Raw genomic sequence first — 22465 nt, forward strand, 5'->3', positions numbered from 1 at the left:
TTAGTAATACTTGTTTCCAACAGGGGCTGCTTTTGTCCAGTGGTTATGAGATGTGCCGCCTAGACAAGTTCATCATCATGTGAAGTATGTAATGAAAAAACAATAAAGCACAACTGTTTTTTTTTTTTGTCTGCTTCATTTCAAGAGTTAGGAAAACTTGCCAGAAGTAGATTTATGTTAACTCTATCTACTCCTTGATATTTGAAAGGAGGAGTGAAATGGGAAGGATCTCCCCAGTTTAGTAGTATTGCAAGGAACATGTGGTCTATCCTATATTTTTTGTCAGCAATTAGAGTTCTTATTTCATATTTTGTACAAGTTTTAAATCTATCCAACATCTGTTTTTAATCAACAGCCATTACTGTCTTATGATTATCAAACCTAATCTACATTTGCTTTCTGGTGAAAAATAATAACCCTTCAGTTCTGATGTGAACTAAATGCGAGAGATGTGATAAGATCAAACAATGATCTCATTGAGCACAAGGACATATACTCTGCAAGGGATGGATTGCAGAAGAGTCCTTCAAACCCAAACAAAACCATTTTCCATAAGCCCCTCCAAAGTACAAAAGAATAAAACTGAAATATGAACATGCAAAGGGTCAGTTATTAAAGAGGAAAATAAATAATTTAAGAATAAAAATAAATATCTTCTTCAGAATGAGATGTAAAAGAAGCTCAATGTGTTCAGTAAACATCACTAACAAAAGTGGATGTTAGCTGCCAACTTGAAGTTGCTGATGTTTTTTGGAGTGAGCTCAGATTCCCAGGTTATACAGTGCTCCCTCCCACGACTCTGACATGTATATAAACTCTGAGCTCTCCAAAGCCCACTGCCAGTTCTCTTCGTGAACTAACTGCAACGGAGAGACTAAAGATGATTCCTTTCTTACCCATATTTTCTCTACTCTTGCTGGTTGTTGTTAACCCTGCAAACGCCAATGGCCATTATGACAAGATCTTGGCTCATAGCCGAATCAGGGGCCGGGATCAGGGGTAAGTCAGTGGTTAGGTTTTATAAATCTTTTTTTTTTTTTCCTTAGCTTGTTATACATATAAGAATCTCTAAAGTTCCTTAAATATGCCAGGGTTTTTTTCTACTTATCAAAAAGTAATAAGAAAAAGGAAAAAAGGAGTATTCTGTGATTTGTATATGTGTTTTAAACTAAAAATTACTGTCAAAATAATTTGCACATGATTGCTTTTTCTGAAGCGTTATATAATTTTAATCTAATTGATAACATTTAACAGGGCATTTCATTATTATTTCATTTATTTGTATTTTTATTTCCTTCCAAAAATCTGAATGAGGTTTTCAAAATTAAAAATATATGGTTAGGGCTTTCATTATGTAAACTTTGCATTATCTCACATGATGTTAGGGAAATTTTCATTTAAGTTCTGTATGAAAATTAAGTAATGATTAATGTTCTTTGAATATTTTAAAGCATTTAAGCATGCTTTTAAATTCTACATTCTGTAAAATTTGCAAACATAACATATTTCTTAGAATAAATTCAACTACAACTTAGCATTTTTAAAGTTAATAGGCATAATTTAGTAACTTAACCAACCATTTATAATTTTTTTTTGAAATGGATCTTGGCACTTCTTCTAATGTCTCAGAAGGATTTTCACAGTGCTCAAAAGTTCCTTTGCTTTACAGTGCAAATAAGACTTCCTATCTCTTTAAGAGAGAAAGACACTTAAAATTCTGGCAGAGGATGTTGCTGATCTACTATTTCCACTCAAAGAAATAGATTTTCCTTTGTGCAGCCATATTATTCAGTTAATTTTAGCACTCATTTACTTCTGTGATTACTTACCTAGACAATTACAGCATATCGTGTCTTTGGACCTGGTAAAAACCTGTCTCTTTTCCTCTCTTGATTCCTCATTGTTCCAGAGTCCGTTGTTCCAGACTAGAGTCCAAAATGAGCACATGTTTGGTTTAAAAAGGGTCAGTAGATTGTCTCATTATTAAAAGTAGTAAGAATGAAAACAAAATTAAGTTGAACTTAATGCTGCTTGAATTTTCCTACTAGATTAACTTTTGCAGTCAAATGCTCTACCCCTGAGCTATACCCCCTAGACTAACTTTTGAAACACCGGTGTTCTCCTTTTAAGGATGTATAATTTCCTCTCTATTTTTCTCTCCCATAGACTTTAGTTTTTCTGATGATTCAGTATGCTTGGAACAAGAAGCAGATTTTTGCAAGACTAGAATCACATCTTTGAAAATTGAGTCCGCATGTTAACTTCTTTTCTGAACCATCTGACCTGAAGATATGAAAAACTCATTGTCATTAGGAACTAACTTTCTTTTCTTCCTTCTGTATTCCAGCCCAAATGTCTGTGCCCTTCAACAGATTTTAGGCACCAAAAAGAAATACTTCAGCACCTGTAGGAACTGGTACCAAGGTGCCATCTGTGGAAAGAAAACGTAAGTCTCGTCTTTTTCTTAATGCACCAGTCCCCAAGATGTCTGTGTCTTTCCTTGGACATATACACCATTTTACTTGAAAATACTCTCCCAAATTGCAAGCTTTAAAACAAAAATTGGATCATAAATGTGAATAAAGGAAGTCTCCCTGCATTTCTCCGTCTGCTAGTGGACCTCTCATGAGCCCTGAATTTTTGTGTCATGGAGGTCCAAAGGAAACAATCGCATGGCGATGTATAGAATCAGTGTGTGACTATGTCATTTCTACCCTTGGTTTGGCCCTCTTTTTTGATTAAGATACTTATCACTATGCCTCATTTTATAAAAATGGTTTCCTCAGTTTCCTCATTTTATTAAAAAAAATGAGCCAGAAGAATAAATTGATCTAAAATATCAGGATTTTTGAAGCACTAATTATTGTTTGCCTACACTCATTTGGAAATTATCTGAAATACTCCAGTTTGCCTCAAAATTTTCATCGACATTTGAAGTAGGAAAGAACTTAAGCTTCATCTCTTCATTTAATCCAGTTATCCCATCCCAAACTACCAGATCCACAGGGGTCCACAAAGCTGATAAAACCGGTCACTACATATACTATTTCAATAGCCAAATAGACAATTACGTTTACTTAGTTAGATATTTCACTGATTAACTTAAAATCAGAAAATATTTTTCATTACTTGATAGAACTGTGTATTGATTTAATCTGTCAATAAATGTTGGTAGGAAAATACAATCCTGAGCATATAAAAGTTGAGAATTACCCATGTGGTCCAAGTTCTTCATTTTAAAGTGAAGGAGTTGAGTCATACGGTAAGTTACTATATCAGAAAAATTAGAGATACCACTGCTGGTCAAAAAAACAGTGCTTCCTATTAATTTGGACTCCACTCCCAATGAAAGATGCCTTGAGAACCAAATATCTGAACGAGAACCTGCTTACTACATCATCATTAAACCTTAGTTACCCTAAATAGGTGGAAGGATTGAGGGATTGTTAAAAACTTATTCCTAATTTAATAATGCTGGTACAAATACTAAACATAGCGTCACTTAACTTATTGGAGCCTTTGTTTCTTTACCTGTGATATGTGGATTTCATAGTTACAGAGTTTTTAGGGGTAGAATGATTTGATGAATGTGAAATTGCTAAGTAACTCATGATATCAATTGTCCTTAAATTTAAAGTACTTAAACAAATGGATATGTGTGGGTGGGAAAAGGAGTTGTGACCAGTTGCCTACCTAAAATGCCTAAGATTATCTTTATTTCCAGATAAAAAACATGTATTCAATGCATATAACCTTAGCTGGACTCTACTTCTCCATGGTCACTAAATCTAGGACACCACAGAACTTTGCTCCCTGTTCCTGTTCATTTGCTTAATAGAGTTTCAACTGATGATACTTTTTGGCCTAGACCTTATTCTTATTAGTTTGCAGACATCTGCTAGACTTGAGAGTCATTCACACAATTACAATGTAAGTCAGTGGTTGCAATGATCTTGCCATGATGCAGGCTGGGCCCCAGTTGGGAACTCCGAGACTCGGGATTCTCTTCCCTTTGTTCTTCATATTCGTGGTTACCATGAGGCATATTTGGAATGCACACCAACTACATAAGGACTTGCTCTCTGAATTATTCAGGGGATATCTTTATCACATCCTTCCTGGAAGTTAGGAAAGTATGATATAATCTCACTTTAACCATCTAAATATATTAGAGATGCCAAGGCTTGTACAAAGGTTATTCCAACATTCTTTCTTGTTCTCCATTTAAAAAAAAAAAAAAAATCCTGCTTTGAAGCCTGGCTTTTTACCAGAGACATAACAGTGTCTCCTTTGTTAAATTATATTAGCTAATTTCCCCCGAGTAGCTTAATTTTCACAAACACATTTACATCTGTGCTCTGAAATAAATGTAAATGCTAGATGCTAGTTTCAAATAATCAAATAAATCAATAACATTGACAAGAGGAATGCCTGTTTTGCCATCTGTTTGCAGCTGCTAACGTTTCCAGAGACATCTTTAGGACTTTTTGTTATCAGTTGACAGAAATGTTTGTCTTTTGGTGGAACAGTTGCTTTGCAGATTTGAAGGAAGTAATTATGCAGGTCTGATGATAAACATGAATTTCCTAAGTTTAAGATATTTCCTACAACATATACTGGCCAAACAGTACAGTATTTTGTATACTTCTTTTCAGCTGGCATTTTTATGAGATTTTAGATAACTAATCAGAAAATGAAGATAAGTTTTCCACTTTCAGAGATGTGCATGGTAATGATTTTTCTTTACTCTTGTTTTGTCCTAGTAACGCTGCGGGAAATTTAAGTTTTGTGTAGAATAAATGTTCTCCTGAAAAAACCTACATTTTGTTTCTTAAAATATCAACTCAGATAACCATATTGTTCAACTATCAGCTGAAATTGCATCTGATTGTTTTGGAATTTTATTCCATCTGGTGCACCAATTGTCTACATTAAGGCTAATCTTTGGTTCATATTAGCATGTGTTACAGAAATTTTTGTTACATTAATTTCCTCTTTTATTCACTCTTTTACTTCAAGTTAGTACTATCAATACGACCAATAAATATGTATCTCAGTTTTTTAAATTGTTTACAATATATGCTAAAGCTAACGTGTAAGCAATTCTGAATCAATCCTTTGGCATCCAAATATTCATATTTATTTATATGGGGATCTAAGTAAATAAATAGTTTCAGGGGCCCTTTTAGGATTTGCATAATTCTCCCATACACTTTCCATATGTTTCTAATACCAAGTATTTTTGAAATTATTTTAAAATTGAAGAACAATTTGAAATTGGCATGTCCCACTTAATTTTGTCCATTTTTTTAATCTATCAACTATCTTTGAGTCAGTTTTCCATGCCAGAAATTTTTTTCTCATTCATCTTTCGTATTTTACTGCATACATGTATATGCATAAATAATGTTATGTTGTGCTTTTTAAATGGACATCAAGAAAATAGAGAAATAGGAATCTAAGATCACAAACAAGACCACAAATCGTGGATAATCAATTAATAGACCTGGCTTTAATTTGAAAAGCTTATTTACTTTTTAAACTATAGAAGACCATTTCTTTTTTTTTTTATTTTAAAGATTTTATTTATTTGACAGAGAGAGACACAGCAAGAGAGGGAACACAAGCAAGGAGAGTGGGAGAGGGAGAAGCAGGCTTCCCGCAGAGCAGGGAGCCCGATTCTGCGCTCGATCCCAGGACCCTGAGATCATGACCTGAGCCGAAGGCAGACGCTTAACGGCTGAGCCACCCAGGCGCCCCTAGAAGACCATTTCTTAAAGCATTTATAATTCTACTTTTTACAAGCTTTCTTTTATTGTAATTTTTATCATACTAAGAAGAAGTTTTTTATTCTTATAGTGATCTTTTTCTTAAATATATCCAAATTATCTCATTCATTCATACTTTTTGAATATGATTATCACAACTAGAAAAAGAACAGAAATAAATAATATCTGAACTAGTCAATGCGTGTTTAATTACTAAATTAAAGATAATCAGTCTATAAGTAATTATCTTAAACTGCATGACATGGAATTTATCAATTAAAAATGACAAATGGTCTGTATTTCCTCTTTACTTATAATATCCCCCCCTTTAAAATTTTTGTTTTGTACATTCACCTTCATATTTCTATTGAGAGGAAACAAACAAATAAAATTATGTAAAATTTAATTAAAAATACTATTTATGCTAGATTTTGAAGAAGTCCAGAAAATGTCAAATGGAATTTGATAAAATGAAGATCGGGATTATATTTTTAACGAAGTAAGAAATAAAAACATATAGATGATTTTAGGTTACTATTTTCCCACAAAATAGAGTAATTTAAACAAACTTATTTTGGATATATCTTTGTTTGCTGAATTTTCTGGTTTGTTACCTTAATTATACCTTTATATAAATACACTTTGGGGGCACCTGGGTGGCTCAGTCGTTAAGCGTCTGCCTTCAGTTCAGGTCATGATCCCAGGGTCCTGGGATCGAGCCCCGCATCGGGCTCCCTGCTCGGCGGGAGGCCTGCTTCTCCCTCTCCCACTCCCCCTGCTCTCTCGCTGTCTCTCTCTCTCTGTCAAATAAAATCTTTAGAAAAAAAAAAAAAAAAAAAAAATAAATAAATAAATAAATAAATACACTTTGTTAACTTTGAAAAAATAGCACTTTCTTGAATATTGTATTGTAGAAGATTTTAAAGATTGTATTTAACATGATCAAACTAATAACTCTATTGGCAATTCAAATCTAAAATATTATTTTAGTTAGCAGTGGAATAGCTTTTATTGATTGGAATGGGTTAATGTATTTACTAATGTTTCTAGTTTCTAATAACCTTATACTAATAAACATTTCTATTTATAGTTCACAAAATGATTTTAAAAGCATCCTTTTATTTGAGACTCACAGCTAGCCCGTGAGTAGGTATCATAGTTACCACATCCATGTTAAATAGTTGCAGAAACTGAGACTCAAATTTGTTAAATTACTTGCTCAAGGTCACACATCTACCAAGGACAGAGCTGGGAACCAAACCTCATTCATCTGCCTCAAGATCCTGGAACTTTTCTACAATGTCATGACACTACATAGAGAAATCAAACTAATATAAATAACTTGGTATCAATTATAGAATCTCATAAATTATAGCAATAAGTGGCATATTTTTGCTAAGTTTATATGGAAATTAATTCTATGTAGTTCCTCATTTTAATGTTAATTTCTTCTGCTATACAGGACTGTGTTATATGAATGTTGCCCTGGTTATATGAGAATGGAAGGAATGAAAGGCTGTCCAGCAGGTAAAATTTCAATTATTGAAATAAATGAGGAACTTGTCTTGTGTAAGGAAAAAGATTTGAGGTAGCTCAGCTTATAGAAAAGCCAAATGTGTGTGTGTGTGTGTGTGTGTATTTAGCACCATGGTAAATCCTAAGATATACCACCATCTTGTGTTAATCATGACTTTGTGTTAATCATGATGACAAAGTATTAAAACATACTGCTCATGCACTAAATGTTGGACCAGACAACAGAAGATCGATCATAAATTTAAATTAGTTCAACTTTCCTTCAGGAATGAAAATCCTCTCTACAAAAACCATCTTTGAATTTGTCTAGAAACATGGAGTGGACTAGTTGGGAAGGGATAATCTGCTGTAATTGAACAGCTCTGATTTTTAAAACTTACCTCATATTGAAAATTGGTTTTCTAAATTTGCCAAAAATTTTCTAAGTTTTCTAAAAATTTTGTCAAAAATCCAGTTCCTCTTTGAAATAACAGCCATTCAGATATTTAACACCAATCATCACATACTTCCTCTGGCTAACCTCTCTTTCTCAACAGATTTCTCTTCTCTGAGCTAATCACCTCCCCCCCAAGTTCTTCTAATATAACATAAACTTTGGGGCCCTCACCATCATGGACACAAATGCATAAAAAGCCTCTAATCCAGTCATCTTTCTGAACATGATCCTAGACTGGTGCCTGTATTCCCTGGGTGTCCCAGCAGCAGAGAGAATAAAATCAAGACAAATACTTCCCTTTTGGGGTCCCCTGAACTTTGGTTAATGTCATTGGTAACCATGTCTTATCATTAGCTCATAATGAATTTATGATCAATTAAAATTAATTACAGGTCTTCATATCAAGTCAGGCCTTTCTCTAGGATTTATTTTTTCCACTTGGGCATAAGGACATACATGGAGCTCTGTTACCTTTAACTTGTTAATTTTGACTCGTTTTCTTCATCTTTTTTGGGGTCTTTTTAAATCCTGATTTTATAATTTATTAATTGTGTCACTTCATCTTTATATATTCACAAATGTAGTAACCATTTCTCCTGCGATATTATCCAAATCATATGAGTTTTCAAATAAGATAGGGTCAAAAGATAAATAAATTAGCTGCATCAACTTTCAGGTTCACATTCATATATTAATATTTCTTCTGAAGTTCAGGAGAAATATTCTGGAAGCATTAGATACTTCCATCTATTTCCTTCCTGAAATTATGCTGAAAGAAGTAGATCTACATGTTTCTTTCAGAAACCCAAATCTATAAAGATTAATTTCCCAGTACCAAACAATATTATGCTATTTAGGAGTTTAAGCCAACATGGAAGAAAATATCACCTTTGCCATCCTCAGTGAGAAGTGAGGAACATCTTTTTTTTTTTCAGTGAATCAAAATATTTACTGATAATTATAATTGAACTATTACTGACATAGCAAGAGTCACACCTACATACACTAGATGTTAACCAGGATGATAATTTAAAATTCATTTTCCCTCAACACACAGGATATATGAAATAATAGTTTTCAATGGTATTTTATTAGTTAGCCCTCAAAAGGCAACTTTTATATAAAATTGATAATTCATAGAATTTTATTGCTAAAATTATCAGTGAAATGTATTGAGGAACTTAGTGTAAAGTTTAAAGGATTGTGAGATAGTATTCATGAAATACTATCCTAAGTAATTCTTCATTTCTTGATTGTTTCAGTTTTGCCAATTGACCATGTTTATGGCACTCTGGGCATCGTGGGAACCACCACAACACAGCGCTATTCCGATGTCTCAAGACTGAGAGAAGAGATTGAAGGGAAGGGATCATTCACTTACTTTGCACCGAGTAATGAGGCTTGGGACAACTTGGATTCTGTAATTCATTATTTTTATTAATATCATCATTTTTATTGTTGTTTCATTTTAATTGGTTTATTAACTTGGAAATTAATAGAAATTTTATATCTTTTTTGTTATACATACATGAGGATACATAAAAGAATGAGTTATTAAGTGTAAGGATGAAAGCATCTTAATACATCCATAAATGGAATAACTCCCCAGCAGGTTCATAGACTGTTTAAAAAAAGGCAAACCAAGAGTGGACTGAACTGGTGTTTATCATTATTCTAGTTTACTCTTTTCCTCTTTCCTTTTTGATTGGGAAGAAACATATTGAATTTTAGATGACATATCATATGTAATAGAAAGGTAAGTTAAGAAGCCTAGTGGAATTTAAAATTTATTATAAGACAGGGGCGCCTGGATGGCTCAGACGGTTAAGCGTCTGCCTTCGGCTCAGGTCATGATCCCAGGGTCCTGATATCGAGTCCCGCATCGGGCTCCCTGCTAGGCGGGGAGCCTGCTTCTCTCCCTCTGCCTCTGCCTCTCTCTCTGACTTTCATGAATAAATAAGTAAATAAGATTTAAAAAAAATATATTATAAGACATATTATAAAGATATAATTAATTATTTTTAATTATATGTAAATATACTTGGCTGCTCGGATATTGACCTATTTATAAACGTGTATGGATATTTAAATGAAGTATTATAAGCAACGCATTTGATTTTCAGACTTTTTGTGCATAGTCTGTAATACACAAAATTTCCAATCTGTAACACTGGTATATTCCTGCTTTCTACTTGATATGAAGATGAATTGATAATTACTACTAGAGTCAAATAATATTTAGTAAAACTTAGGCAGATTTCTCTAGATATTATCTTGCTACATTAACCGTGTGGTTAATTGCTTGCATTACAGAACTCTCTCTGCTGGTTGTCCTTGACCGCATCTCTTAACCACCTTTCTAGTTCCTTTTGCTGACTCCTCTTCTTCCTTCACTTGAGAATGAGTCTTATTAAAGTCTCTTCTGGGAATTAGACTTTGCTCTTTATTTACACTTCTAATGGCTTCAGCTATCACTTTAGTGCATATAACCATGAAATCTGTTTCTGAAGCTGTTCTTGGAAACTCAGGAGAATATTTCTAATGTCCATTTTAATATTTCTCCTTAGATACACCACTGCATCTTTAAACAAAAAGTTATCTAAAATATGTGCCACTTTCTTTCTCCCCACAAACAATTGCTTTTCTGCTGTCTTTTTTTCCATAATTGGCAGTACCTATCTTAAGTGTTTAGACTTGAAAATGGTGAGTCATCCTGCTTCTGCTCTAATTCTTACAAACTACTGTTAGTCATCAAGGTCTCATGTTTCATCCTCCTGTCTAATTCCCTCATTTTTGCTATGCATTATCACCAGATTAATCTTCCCAAAGCCCAGTCTAATCATTATATTCCAATGCCACAAAATCTTCAGTGTCTCCTTTTTGCCAGTTTACTCAGGCATTAAAGTCTTCCACATTATCGTCCCACATACTTTTCTAAAATTCCTTCTTAATATTATCTAAGAAACATAAAAGTATGTGCTAACCAAATGTACAACACCTGCTCTCCCAACATTCACCCCTGTGTCAGCAACTGGACTTAGAATGATCACTACTATTCCTACCCTATTTACCCTTTAAGGCCTATCCCCAAGCCTTGAATAGCTGCCTTTCCTTATTTGACCCATAGTGTGATTATAAGTATTTTAATGATGAACTGCAATAAGATAAACTTCTATCATTTCAATTTTTCCTAGGATATCCGGAGAGGCTTGGAGAGCAATGTAAATGTTGAATTATTGAATGCTTTACATAGCCATATGGTTAATAACAGAATGTTGACCAAGGACTTAAAAAATGGCATGATTATTCCTTCAATGTATAACAATTTGGGGCTTTTCATTAACCATTATCCTAATGGGGTAAGTTTCATGAATAAAAAATACATTTCTGAGCAATATCACCTTTAATATTTTCTATACCTTTTATATCATGTTCACAGAAATAGTAAAATATTAGTGAATGTAAGTACTATATTATACTTTTTTCTCACATTTAGAGCATGCAAATTTCTAATTCATTGGCTGACTTCTACTAGAGAATGATTGGGAGGAGGAAATTAAATTCACAGTTGATTGACAGTAGACTTAGATGTCCTTAAAAAAGGACATTTTAGTAGTTGATGTGTTTGAAAAATAATAACCAAAGAAAAAATAGTAAATAAGAATTTATCAAAGAATAATCAGAGAATGGTATTTCTTTATTCTTCCTCTAGCTATTATACTGATTTAGGTTCTTGTGTGTGTAGATAAGAGTCTTTGTGGGAAACTTTCAACAGGGTCATAGGGTTCTTTCAACAAATTTCCAGGGACAAAAAGGGTCAGTGATGAGGCAATAATTGGGAAATCACTGGAATAAAACTGATTATACTTGTGCAATAACTATTTCTCTCTCTCAGAACTTACTTTAGGGCTGATATATTTTTTCATGTAATTCACTGACCTGCAGTTGAAATAGTTTATGACTATCTCTATAAAGAGAAGAGAAGAGAAAAAACGCAATAAGTCAAATGAAAAAAATGCTTTTTGTATGTTAAGTGCAACTGGATTGGGTTTTCAACTGGTCTTGTTTTCTCTTAGTTTCTTTTTTAGACAGAGCGATATATGTCTTTATCCTCAATATTTACATTTAGAATGTTGGCTTCTTCATGTTACCTTTACTGGTAGAAATGAAAAATAGATAATGGTCTTACAGTCTCAGTGGTCAATTGATGGCTCTGATTTCTGCACTTTGATTTTCCCAAACAATTATAGGTTGTCACTGTTAACTGCGCTCGAATCATCCATGGGAACCAGATTGCAACAAATGGTGTTGTACATGTCATTGACCGTGTCCTTACACAAATTGGTACCTCAATTCAAGACTTCATTGAAGCAGAAGATGACCTCTCATCTTTTAGGGTAAGCACAAGAAATAACAGCAGATTGTCTTGCACCATTGAAATTTCTTTTTCTCTGTCAGAATCTAACAATAAAAATGCTATTTTAAAAATATGGCAGAATTGTAACAAATATGTTTCTTGAAATGAAAAGAGCTTTATTTTACACTGAAGAGGACATCCCATATGACATAATAATACCTGTGTGGACATGATAGATATAGAAAGTTTAGTTACGTGCCTATAGTGTATTTACTGCATTTAGTATGTGTCCATCTCAGTTACATGTACTGTTGGATATTGCTACAGTCACACAAACATGGGCAGGATTCCAATTCTTACAAACAGGTTTGAGGAAAGTTGGAAAGGACGCAGTTGGTTTTGCCAAAAAATAATATTTTAAAGATCTAACAAAAGCAAACTTCCATAATTTTCTATAGAATCAACTCCCTCATGACAACCTAGGTTAAGTGTATTGTAATTTTCTTTTGGATTTGCAATGTGCAAGCCTCTGAAAAGCACATTTGTGTTTCAGGCAGCTGCTATCACTTCTGATATACTGGAGTCCCTTGGAAGAGATGGTCACTTCACACTCTTTGCTCCCACCAATGAGGCTTTTGAGAAACTTCCACGAGGTGTCCTAGAAAGGATCATGGGAGACAAAGTGGCTTCTGAAGGTACTAAAATGTCCTCTTCTATGAGAAGCTTCCCAGAATTCCAAGAAGAAAAGAAAATTTTTTTAAAAAAAATTAAGTCATGACAGTATTATCAGCTTTGATAAGCAAAGTCAAAGAAAAACTTTTGTTCTGAGGTGGACCACAAAAATCTTAAAAAAAAAACAAAGTCCTTGAAAGAGTCAGCAGAATAATTGAATAATTAATAATTAATTTAAAAATAAGTATATTATAAAGATCACATTCTTTCTTACTGCTTTCAAGTAAGTAAGTAGCAGGCATTAAAAGGTTGGCCACTGTTGAAAAGAAATAATAGATCATCAAATTTTAATATCATATACGTATTATGTAATGCTTTTAATTCTAAATTTATGCTAAAAGGTATAATTAAGTTGAGAAAATTGCATGGTTCTCTTGGGCTATTACTTAGTTATACACAGAATTGAGCTTCGTTCTAGTTTCCCTTTCTACTTTCAAATAGATTTTACATTGTGAGTAGTACATTTAACTTACTCAGCCTCTCCCAAAATACATTTAACCAATTTAAAATGAGAAGTTTTGATGATACAGATATAGATATAATACAGTTGAGGGATAGATACCTTCAGATATCTTCCAAGAAATCATCTTTATTGTGGCTACTCTCCAGATGTTTTCTGTAGGGAATTATTTGTCTTACCCTACCCCTCTATTAATCTCTTTACAAATCATATGCAGTTATTCTGTTATGAGCAGCTAATGCAAGACGCTGCTTGGGTGTTTAGGAATAGGTATCTCTAATAAATACAGGAACATTCTTCTTGTTTTCACATCTGAAATTACTTTCTTATGATAGTGGGAACTTGCTCTAATGCATTTTCTAAGTACTACACAAATCATTTCATGCAACTGAACTTCTCTTCTTACTTCCTACTGAGCTAAGCTATTTCTATTGTATAGTTCTTATAGTTAATTGAAAAAGTGTTCCAAAAAAAAAAAAAAAAAGAAAAGAAAAAGTGTTCCTAGAACATAAACAGAATTTAAAAACCTTCAGTCAATACTTAGGTCTTATGTGTATTGTATTTCTTAGGAATACTTGGGTCCACAGTGAAACGTCTTTTAAGGGTTAAGTGCAATTTCCCTTGATCTCAAAACCTGCTGCTTTTAATTTGTCCTCCAGCTCTCATGAAGTACCACATTTTGAACACCCTCCAGTGTTCTGAAGCTATCATGGGAGGAGCAGTCTTTGAGACTCTGGAAGGAAACACCATTGAGATAGGATGTGACGGTGACAGCATAACAGTAAATGGAATCAAAATGGTGAACAAAAAAGATATTGTGACAAATAATGGTGTCATCCATTTGATTGATCAGGTCCTAATTCCTGATTCTGGTGAGCAACAGTTTCAGATTCTTTCACCTACTACTGTTTACCAGTTATGATGCCTCAAGACTAAATCCATGAAAAATGAATGAGTAGTATAAGGAAAGGCATGTGAAGCACAAATACAGCCTACTGAACTTAGTACTAAGTAGCCTGTGTAATTATGGGCTCTCCATGCAAGGAACTCCTGCTTTCCAGGGCTTCTAACACTTAATATTTATAAAGGGTCTCACAGTACCACAGTTTTTCTTGAAAATGAAAGGAAAGATATAACCAAATGGTCAGCTTTGGATAACTGAAAGGGCTATGGCACTCAAAACAGAGACAGGAGGTAAGCAATAGAGAATTAAAGACAATGAGAATAAGAAGCCAGAAAAATATTTTCTTTCTGAAGTTCTCTGTGATTATCAACCCCCAAAAAGGAATCTGGAACTCTTACTAGGGAAGGGCAGGATGTCTTATCACATTGTCATTGCAGCAAATAGTTTATAGATAAGAGGCAAGAATTGATTTACTAATTTCAGGATGATGATAATAACAAAGATGACATTGTTGGTATGGTGATGGTTTACTTCACAGCCAAACAAGTTATTGAGCTGGCTGGAAATCAGCAAACCACTTTCACAGACCTCGTGGCCCAGTTAGGCTTGGCATCCGCCCTTCGGCCAGATGGAGAATACACTTTGCTGGCACCTGTGAATAATGCATTTTCAGGTATGTACTGGACACTGTCATTCCTACTCTCCCTCCCCCACCAATCCTCACACAGCTTTTCTCTTCACCATATTGTTTGCATTAAGGAATAACAGACGTTTTACAAGGTGTTGATTATTTATTGGGTACACATCATTAGCCCTATATTGTCTCTACTAAAATGTCCTTCATTTCAAAACATTTCATTATAATAGATATTAACCTATAGGGAGTGAAAGTTTGTAATTAAGGGTATTCAGTTATTCTATGAATCTAATCATATTTCCAGCACACATAAGGGTTATATTAATAGATCTTAAGAAAAATTAATCTGATTTGTTTATTTAACACCAACATAATATTTAAGAATAAATAGTTTCATTTTTCATCTCAAAATTTGATATAAGATGTCAAATTATAAATAAATAAAAACAAGAGACTGTTTTATTATAACTTTTATATTATGATGTAAATTATTTTATAAGTATTTTATCTAGTAGCTGCTCCTCAAGGATGGTGTTTAGATGAATGTAACCTGCCACTTTTTCCAGAAAAATGATTTCACAAAGACATATTTAAATTGTAAGGCAAAATTTAGTAATTAAAAAGTATTATTTTAAAAATATTTTTCCAAATGCTGAATTGTGATACATAAAATTATCAATAAAAATTCAAATTCCTAGAAATGCTATTATCCCTCTTTGTAATAACTATATTCAGATGTGTTGACATGAACCCACCTTTAGGACAGTGGATGTGTTTTGGTTTTCTTTTCAGAAGTAAAGATAAATTTACAAATGATTTGTCAGTAGTATTTCATATGACCAATGTATATCAAAATCTTGGCCAATATTAGAGTTTAATTTTGCCAATGACCACATAAAACTATGTTACAGAGATGGGATCCATTATTTGAACCCCTTAGAATAATGTTACAGTCATTTGATGGAAGAGCTCACAGAGTTTCTAATTGGTGCATGGAATTCATAGCCTTGAGCATTTAGTTGACTCATATATTTTATGAGTAAAAAACCCATAATATCCATAGTATTAGGGGTTATTCATTTTCATGATTTTCTCTTATCAGGAGGAATTTTAATGCTTTCTAAATAATCCTTTTTCTTCATGAATTTATTTATAGATGATACTCTGAGCATGGATCAGCGGCTTCTTAAATTAATTCTGCAGAATCACATATTGAAAGTAAAAGTTGGCCTTAATGAGCTTTACAACGGACAAAAGCTCGAAACCATTGGAGGCAAACAGCTCAGAGTCTTCGTCTATCGTACAGTAAGTGAATCAGAAAAAGATAAAATATCCACAATGGCCTAAATGTCAAATGCAATGTCCTTGTCTGAGAATATTGTTACAACAAATGTTTCCAGAATTTTATTAATGTGATTTTAGTAATAGTAAATATTCATAGGAAGATGAAAAGACTGTGAGGAAAGGATACAAAAAGTGGTGAGTATTAATAATTCAGATAATTTGCATTCATTTAATTATAAATAACTTTCTGTTCTAAAGAATTAATTATTTCAATTCTAGAAATCACTGAAACTCCTCTAAAATAAGCTTTTGATTTATGGAGTCCTGTAAGTTTACAAGGTAATTTTTTATAGACATATAAAGATCTCTGAACTCTATAAAATGGTTCTAACATACTTCATCTGAGGGAATATTTCTAGAAAACATTGCTTATGAAAATTACAATGCAAGTAGTGGTGCTGTTCAATTTCTGTCCAGGCAACAGATGCGTCTAGAGCTCAAAGATTTCACAGGAAGTCGAACATTACCTGATAACGATACACAGCAGCTGCTCACGATGGTTCCACAATCCCAAGACACACGTTTTACAGGATGCAGAAAATGGGCTGCATATACATATATTTGTTCAAAAACACTATAACAAAATCAATAATGTGACATGATTGATAGAACCTTATAGTCAGGAAAATATAGTAAATATCTACGGAGATCACAAAAGGCACTGAAGTCAGGAAACTTTATGGTTAAAGAGCATCCTAAAGAGTTAAAGGGTGAAAGTTTCTTAAAGAGGGTGTGGATGAATGGTTCAAACCTGGAGAAGAATGATGAAAAGTATAGACCTGGAATTCTACGGAATTTTTGTTAATTGCAGATGAAACTACCTGCCTGACACATAGGATAGCTTAACTAGTAGTAGAAAACCTGACTGAATAAGAAGTGTGAGGTCAGGTAGTGCCCAACCTTAAAAACAGATGTGAGATGCTATTTCCTCAGGCTGGAGAGGTCAGGAGACCTCTTAGAAGAGTCAATCCATTAACTCAACTATGCATCTACTTCCACATAGGATATTTCAAGTAGGGAAATGGACAGTTGTATCTTTCCCTTCTTTGCTAGGCTGTCTGCATTGAAAATTCATGCATGGTGAGAGGAAGCAAACAAGGAAGAAATGGTGCCATTCACATATTCCGAGAGATCATCAAACCAGCAGAGAAATCCCTCCATGAAAAATTAAAACAAGATAAGCGCTTTAGGTAAGCCTATTGGTTTTATCTCCACAAACAAACAAACAAAAAACAAAAAACCACCGTGAGAGTTATTGATATAGTTTTGTCTCACAGTTAGTATTCCAAAAGGCATTCAGTATTCAGTATTACTGAAAATAGAATTTAGACTAAGAAGTCCATGCAAATGTTTTCAAAACTGAAATATATTCTTAACGCTATTTTGCTTCCTGGTACACCATAATATGATTTGGTGAGTGAAACAATCTAATAGATTGATCTACTCCTTGCAATGTTTTTACATTTAAGTTTTTGAAAAAATGACAGTAAACTAGCAAAGACTATTTTGTGAAATATTAAATGAAAAACACACACTTCTATTTTGTTATGAAGTGTGACCTTGTCAACTTTTATAAGATAAAAACCGAGTTTAGGAAATTTAAAAACCATATGTATATTTAAATAATTTCCCCATGATAAAACTTTTTTAACAGGTAAATTGCATTTGAAACATGAAAATGGATGAACAGGGGGCCTGGGTGGCAGAGTCAGTTAAGTGTCCGACTCTTGGTTTTGACTCAGGTCGTGATCTCAGGGTTGTGATCTCAGGGTTGTGAGATCGAGGCCTGTGTCGGGCTCCGCGCTCAGCACAGAGTCTGCTTGGGCTTCTCTCTCTCCCTCTTCCTCTGCCCCTCCTCCACCCCTTCAAATAAATAAATAAATCTTTTTTAAAAAAGAAAATGCAGGAACAATTTCTCATGCTTTCCACCATAAATGGATTCTATTCTATTCCATACATACCTAAATCTAAGTCTAACAGATAAACATGTGTCTTTCCTGCTTAGCATCTTCCTCAGCCTACTTGAAGCTGCAGACTTGAAAGAGCTCCTGACACAACCTGGGGATTGGACTTTATTTGTTCCAACCAATGATGCCTTCAAGGGAATGACAAATGAAGAAAAGGAAATTCTGATTCGTGAGTAGAAGTGAATACCAGATATTTGCCCCTAGAGTTCAGGATCTCATTTCTTCCTCAGGCATTCCTGCCCAGAAGTCAGCCTCAAAAATATCCCCTCTTTAGTATTCATGGTTAGCCTTAGTTTCCTTTAATTCCACTTGGAATATGTGGAGGGTCACTCACTAATGTTCTTAATTAACTACTTGCTTTCGTGGTTGTTGAGCTAGATGTTCACTTATGCTATTTCTATTAAAGTCCACACAGTTAGGTGACAAAGAAAGTAGTCACAATCTCAGAAATATTTTGATTTTCTTTCCTCCCAGTAAGTTGGCTAATATTTTGATTGAACAGACTGAAGTGACTGTCTCGACAGGGCATTAATAGCAACTTGAAAGAACAATGACATGATGAGAAATTACAGTGTGGAAAAAACAAAGACAAAGAAATATTTCTATCCTTAATCTTTCTAGCATCAAAATATCAAAAAATATGACATGTTATAAATATACATTCCCCCCCCAGGTGACAAAAATGCCCTTCAAAACATCATCCTTTATCACCTAACACCAGGAGTTTTCATTGGAAAAGGATTCGAACCTGGTGTTACTAACATTCTGAAGACCACACAAGGAAGCAAAATCTATCTGAAAGGAGTAAGTTCTCTAGAATGAATTTATGGTAGCATTCATCCATTGTTCAATTATCTTAATGTTAATTTTTCATTACATTCTCATTGACATTACCCACTGTTTTGATAGGTAAATGATACACTTCTGGTGAACGAAGTGAAATCAAAAGAATCTGACATCATGACAACAAACGGTGTCATTCATGTTGTAGATAAACTCCTCTACCCAGCAGGTTGGTAATTATTGAACTCATTAATGAATTGAATCTTTTTCAAAAGAAACCTAGATTTTTATTTCACATTTTCTTACTAATATTTATTTAATCTTCCTCTTCATAGACACACCTGTTGGAAATGATCAGCTGCTGGAAATACTTAATAAACTGATCAAATACATCCAAATTAAGGTACAGAATATTATTGGATTTGTTTATAATGTGCTGAATTGGTATTGCAATTTTAACACAAAAGACTAGAAATGTATAAATTAATAGGTAGGTATACACTGGACTTGGATTGCTTTTTGTTGATTACGTATCACTGGCCCACCTGGAGTAAATGACATAATTTCTTTATGGTTTTATTCAACAAATACCTATTAAAAGCTACTTGGGTCCAGGCAGTGTATTAAGTGTAATGGAAAATACAAGTTGAATCAGAGATGGCCCTTTATTTAAAAACTTACAGTCCAGTTGGAAAGAAAAGACATGACGATAAAAAGGCTATAATCTTTCTATTATTAAATACCCTTGCGACAGAATATAAGTTAAGTATTTACTTGTAAAAAGTTGTCACTAATCACAGTGGTTAAAGGCAAAAAAGTGTTTTGCTCCTTTGTCCTTGTAGGGTCTAAGTATCAGAAAACATATGAAATACTATTTAAAAACCTATTTAACTTTAGATTAACTATTTTATAATTTTTAAGACTCTGAGGATCAAATCCAATAATTTTTATGCCATCTGGCCCAGTAACAGGAGATTGCAAAATGAATTAAAGTGGTGCCATAATTTTGTTAATAAAACTACTAATTTCACATTACTAAATACAAATATTTATTTTCAGTTTGTTCGTGGTAGCACCTTCAAAGAAATCCCCATGACTGTTTACAGTAAGTACATAATGAATATTTGTCCCATACCAGTGGCAAGATGTAAAAATAAGAAAACACAATAATTTTCTTTGTACTTGGAAGCAGAAATTATTGATAATCTGGTATTTAGAATTCCAAACAATGGCAAATTTCATCCCACTTGAAGCAGGCTTAAGGTCTGGATGAGACCTCTCAGCCAGGGCTATACCCTTCAGCTCCTATGAACTGAACTGAACTTCCCCATTCACCAAATAAACAGGAATGATAAGATATGAGAATAGCAGTAAAATATAATAGCTAGCATGGAAAAGAGGCAGGGAAAAAAAAGACATACAAACATACAAAGAGGAGAGACAGCTAAAAGGCACTCCAGAGTTATCTGAAAATTCAGCTGTGTAGACACAGAAGTAACACTGCTGAAGGATTTGTAGCTCATTCCACCCTCAAGCCGTCAGCTCAGGACAGGGTGGCTGTGGTGTGCCAGAGAATCCTAATGTTTATGAATTGGCAGTTCAAAAACTCTCCCCATCCAAAACTGGGTGAAGGAACAAAGAATTTGCCAGGCAATAAGCCTAAAATTTCTAGATGCCAAGGTTCTTTTACCCCTGACTGTACCAGATTATCAATATTAAATCTCTACTACTTAGTAACAGGAAAGGGTATTCCAGTCTCATAAATGTAACTTGTAGTATTCCTTTTTCAATGTGGTTTTTTCTTCATTTGTCTTTTTTCTTTCTTTCTTCATAGTTTCAAAGCAGAAATTCTTTTCATTTTGTTTTGACTCTACATTTAAACACTCAAAATGTACCATTAGCAAAAGCATTACTTCAATTCCCACTCTTACCCTTGCTAGAAAATAATTCTGTTTTATACTCTGAGCCTTCTGTTATTGAATTAAACAAATCTTCCTTAGGATTTACACTAGATATGGAAAAAGAATGAAGATAATGTGAGGAGCAAAACAAAACGTCTTCTGCTCTTACTGATTTCAATTATGTAATAATAACATATGCAAATCCAGTATCAGGCCAGCTCAGCACTATTTTAAAGATTTAGTTGGAATAGCTATGATTCAACATGGCATAAATTCCAGTATGGAAGTATACACTCTTGTATATATTTTTAAATAAATTAAAGAATCGTTATGGGCTCTATTCATCAGAAATGTTATGTCATCTTTCTCCCTAAAGTTGTATATCTGCACTACATTTCTTTCCCTTTCCTACTTTACCCATGATAGGTCCACTACTTTCTATCAATGCCAATGCAATATTTTGCTTAAATGAGCCAAAATCTTATAGTTCCTTTATTTTCCTCTAATAAAATTGGATCTGCATTCACAGAAAAGAAGTTACATTTTATGAAATTATGCAAGTCTAGTAAACCTTGTCCATCTACTCAAAGCTCTTGAAACAAACAGCTCTGAGATTTGCATTCCAACGCCAGATGTTTCTTTAACTCCTGCCCAGATGGGCTTGCTGCTATTTAGAAGTGTACTTCAAATAGAGGTAGAGAGTAATTAAAACTAAGACGCCATTTTTATGTTCCTTGATTGACTTGCCTCTAAAACTTCTTTGATTTCCTTGCTACATATTATTCTTGTCCCCAGAATATCATACATTTTAATTGTACGGGGGAAAAATGCTCTGTAGTATACGTTGCCAAAGATATAACATTTCAGGCACAGCAGAATAAAATCAGTATTTAATCCTCAGTCTGGGACCTGTCAAAACTATTTAATTCTTCAGGCAAGCAAGATTGAAAGAGAACTTCCAACCAACTAAACATCCTACACTTCAAGTTCCTTAATAAGAAGTAAAAATTTAAGCTAAAAGTAATTACCCCAATTTGATAGTAGCAGCAGAGACCTCTGTGGATTTCGCCTTCATGGAAAGGTTCCTCTGTAGCAAGACCACTTGTGGGATCAGTAATTGGATGCCTACATGTGATATATTTTAGGGCTTCATAATTTAAGATTTCAAAATAAAAAATTTGATATGACTGAAACATAGTCACAATTAAGATCTATAACCCATATGAATTTTATTTATTTTTTATTTTTTTATTTTTATTTTTTTTTAAAGATTTTATTTATTCACTCATGAGAGACAGAGAGAGAGAGAGAGAGAGAGGCAGAGGGAGAAGCAGGCTCCCAAGGAGCAGGGAGCCCGATGCGGGACTCGATCCCAGGACCCTGGGATTATGACCTGAGCTGAAGGCAGACGCTTAACCATCTGAGCCACCCAGGTGCCCAACCCATATGAATTTTAAAAAGTTGATATTTCAGAAGCCTGAGGTGAGAATGTGACAGAAACCCAAATTGTGCTAACATCTCACCTCTAATGTGTCAACACAACCTGTTGTGATTGCACAGTTAGTTTTAGCACAGCCCCACTATCTAATGGAGCTATCTTTTAAGGCTTCTAATTAGAAATGACAAAAAGCCAGTAGCCC

At 33.8% G+C, this 22465-nt stretch overlaps 1 protein-coding gene across 8 annotated transcripts in view; it reads left to right on the forward strand.

Annotated features, from left to right (window-relative positions):
- Positions 1 to 643: 643 nt before the first annotated feature.
- Positions 644 to 22465, forward strand: part of POSTN (periostin) — a 34381-nt gene continuing 12559 nt past the window's right edge. For 6 of the 8 annotated variants that reach the window (XM_035003522.1, XM_035003524.1, XM_035003523.1 and 3 more), the window contains exons 1-16: positions 644 to 999; positions 2348 to 2446; positions 7231 to 7295; positions 9003 to 9160; positions 10935 to 11099; positions 11991 to 12137; positions 12651 to 12792; positions 13949 to 14161; positions 14732 to 14866; positions 15987 to 16135; positions 17228 to 17364; positions 18180 to 18310; positions 18815 to 18945; positions 19051 to 19153; positions 19260 to 19327; positions 19984 to 20029. In XM_035003522.1, the coding sequence (XP_034859413.1) occupies positions 881 to 999; positions 2348 to 2446; positions 7231 to 7295; positions 9003 to 9160; positions 10935 to 11099; positions 11991 to 12137; positions 12651 to 12792; positions 13949 to 14161; positions 14732 to 14866; positions 15987 to 16135; positions 17228 to 17364; positions 18180 to 18310; positions 18815 to 18945; positions 19051 to 19153; positions 19260 to 19327; positions 19984 to 20029 (2008 nt within the window). In that variant the 5' untranslated portion in view covers positions 644 to 880. The other 2 variants (XM_035003528.1, XM_035003527.1) reach the window with 2 other exon arrangements.

This window comes from Mirounga leonina, unplaced genomic scaffold (assembly GCF_011800145.1).
Source record: "Mirounga leonina isolate KUSES-001 unplaced genomic scaffold, KU_Mleo_1.0 Mir_127, whole genome shotgun sequence".
NCBI classification, from domain to species: Eukaryota; Metazoa; Chordata; class Mammalia; order Carnivora; family Phocidae; genus Mirounga; species Mirounga leonina.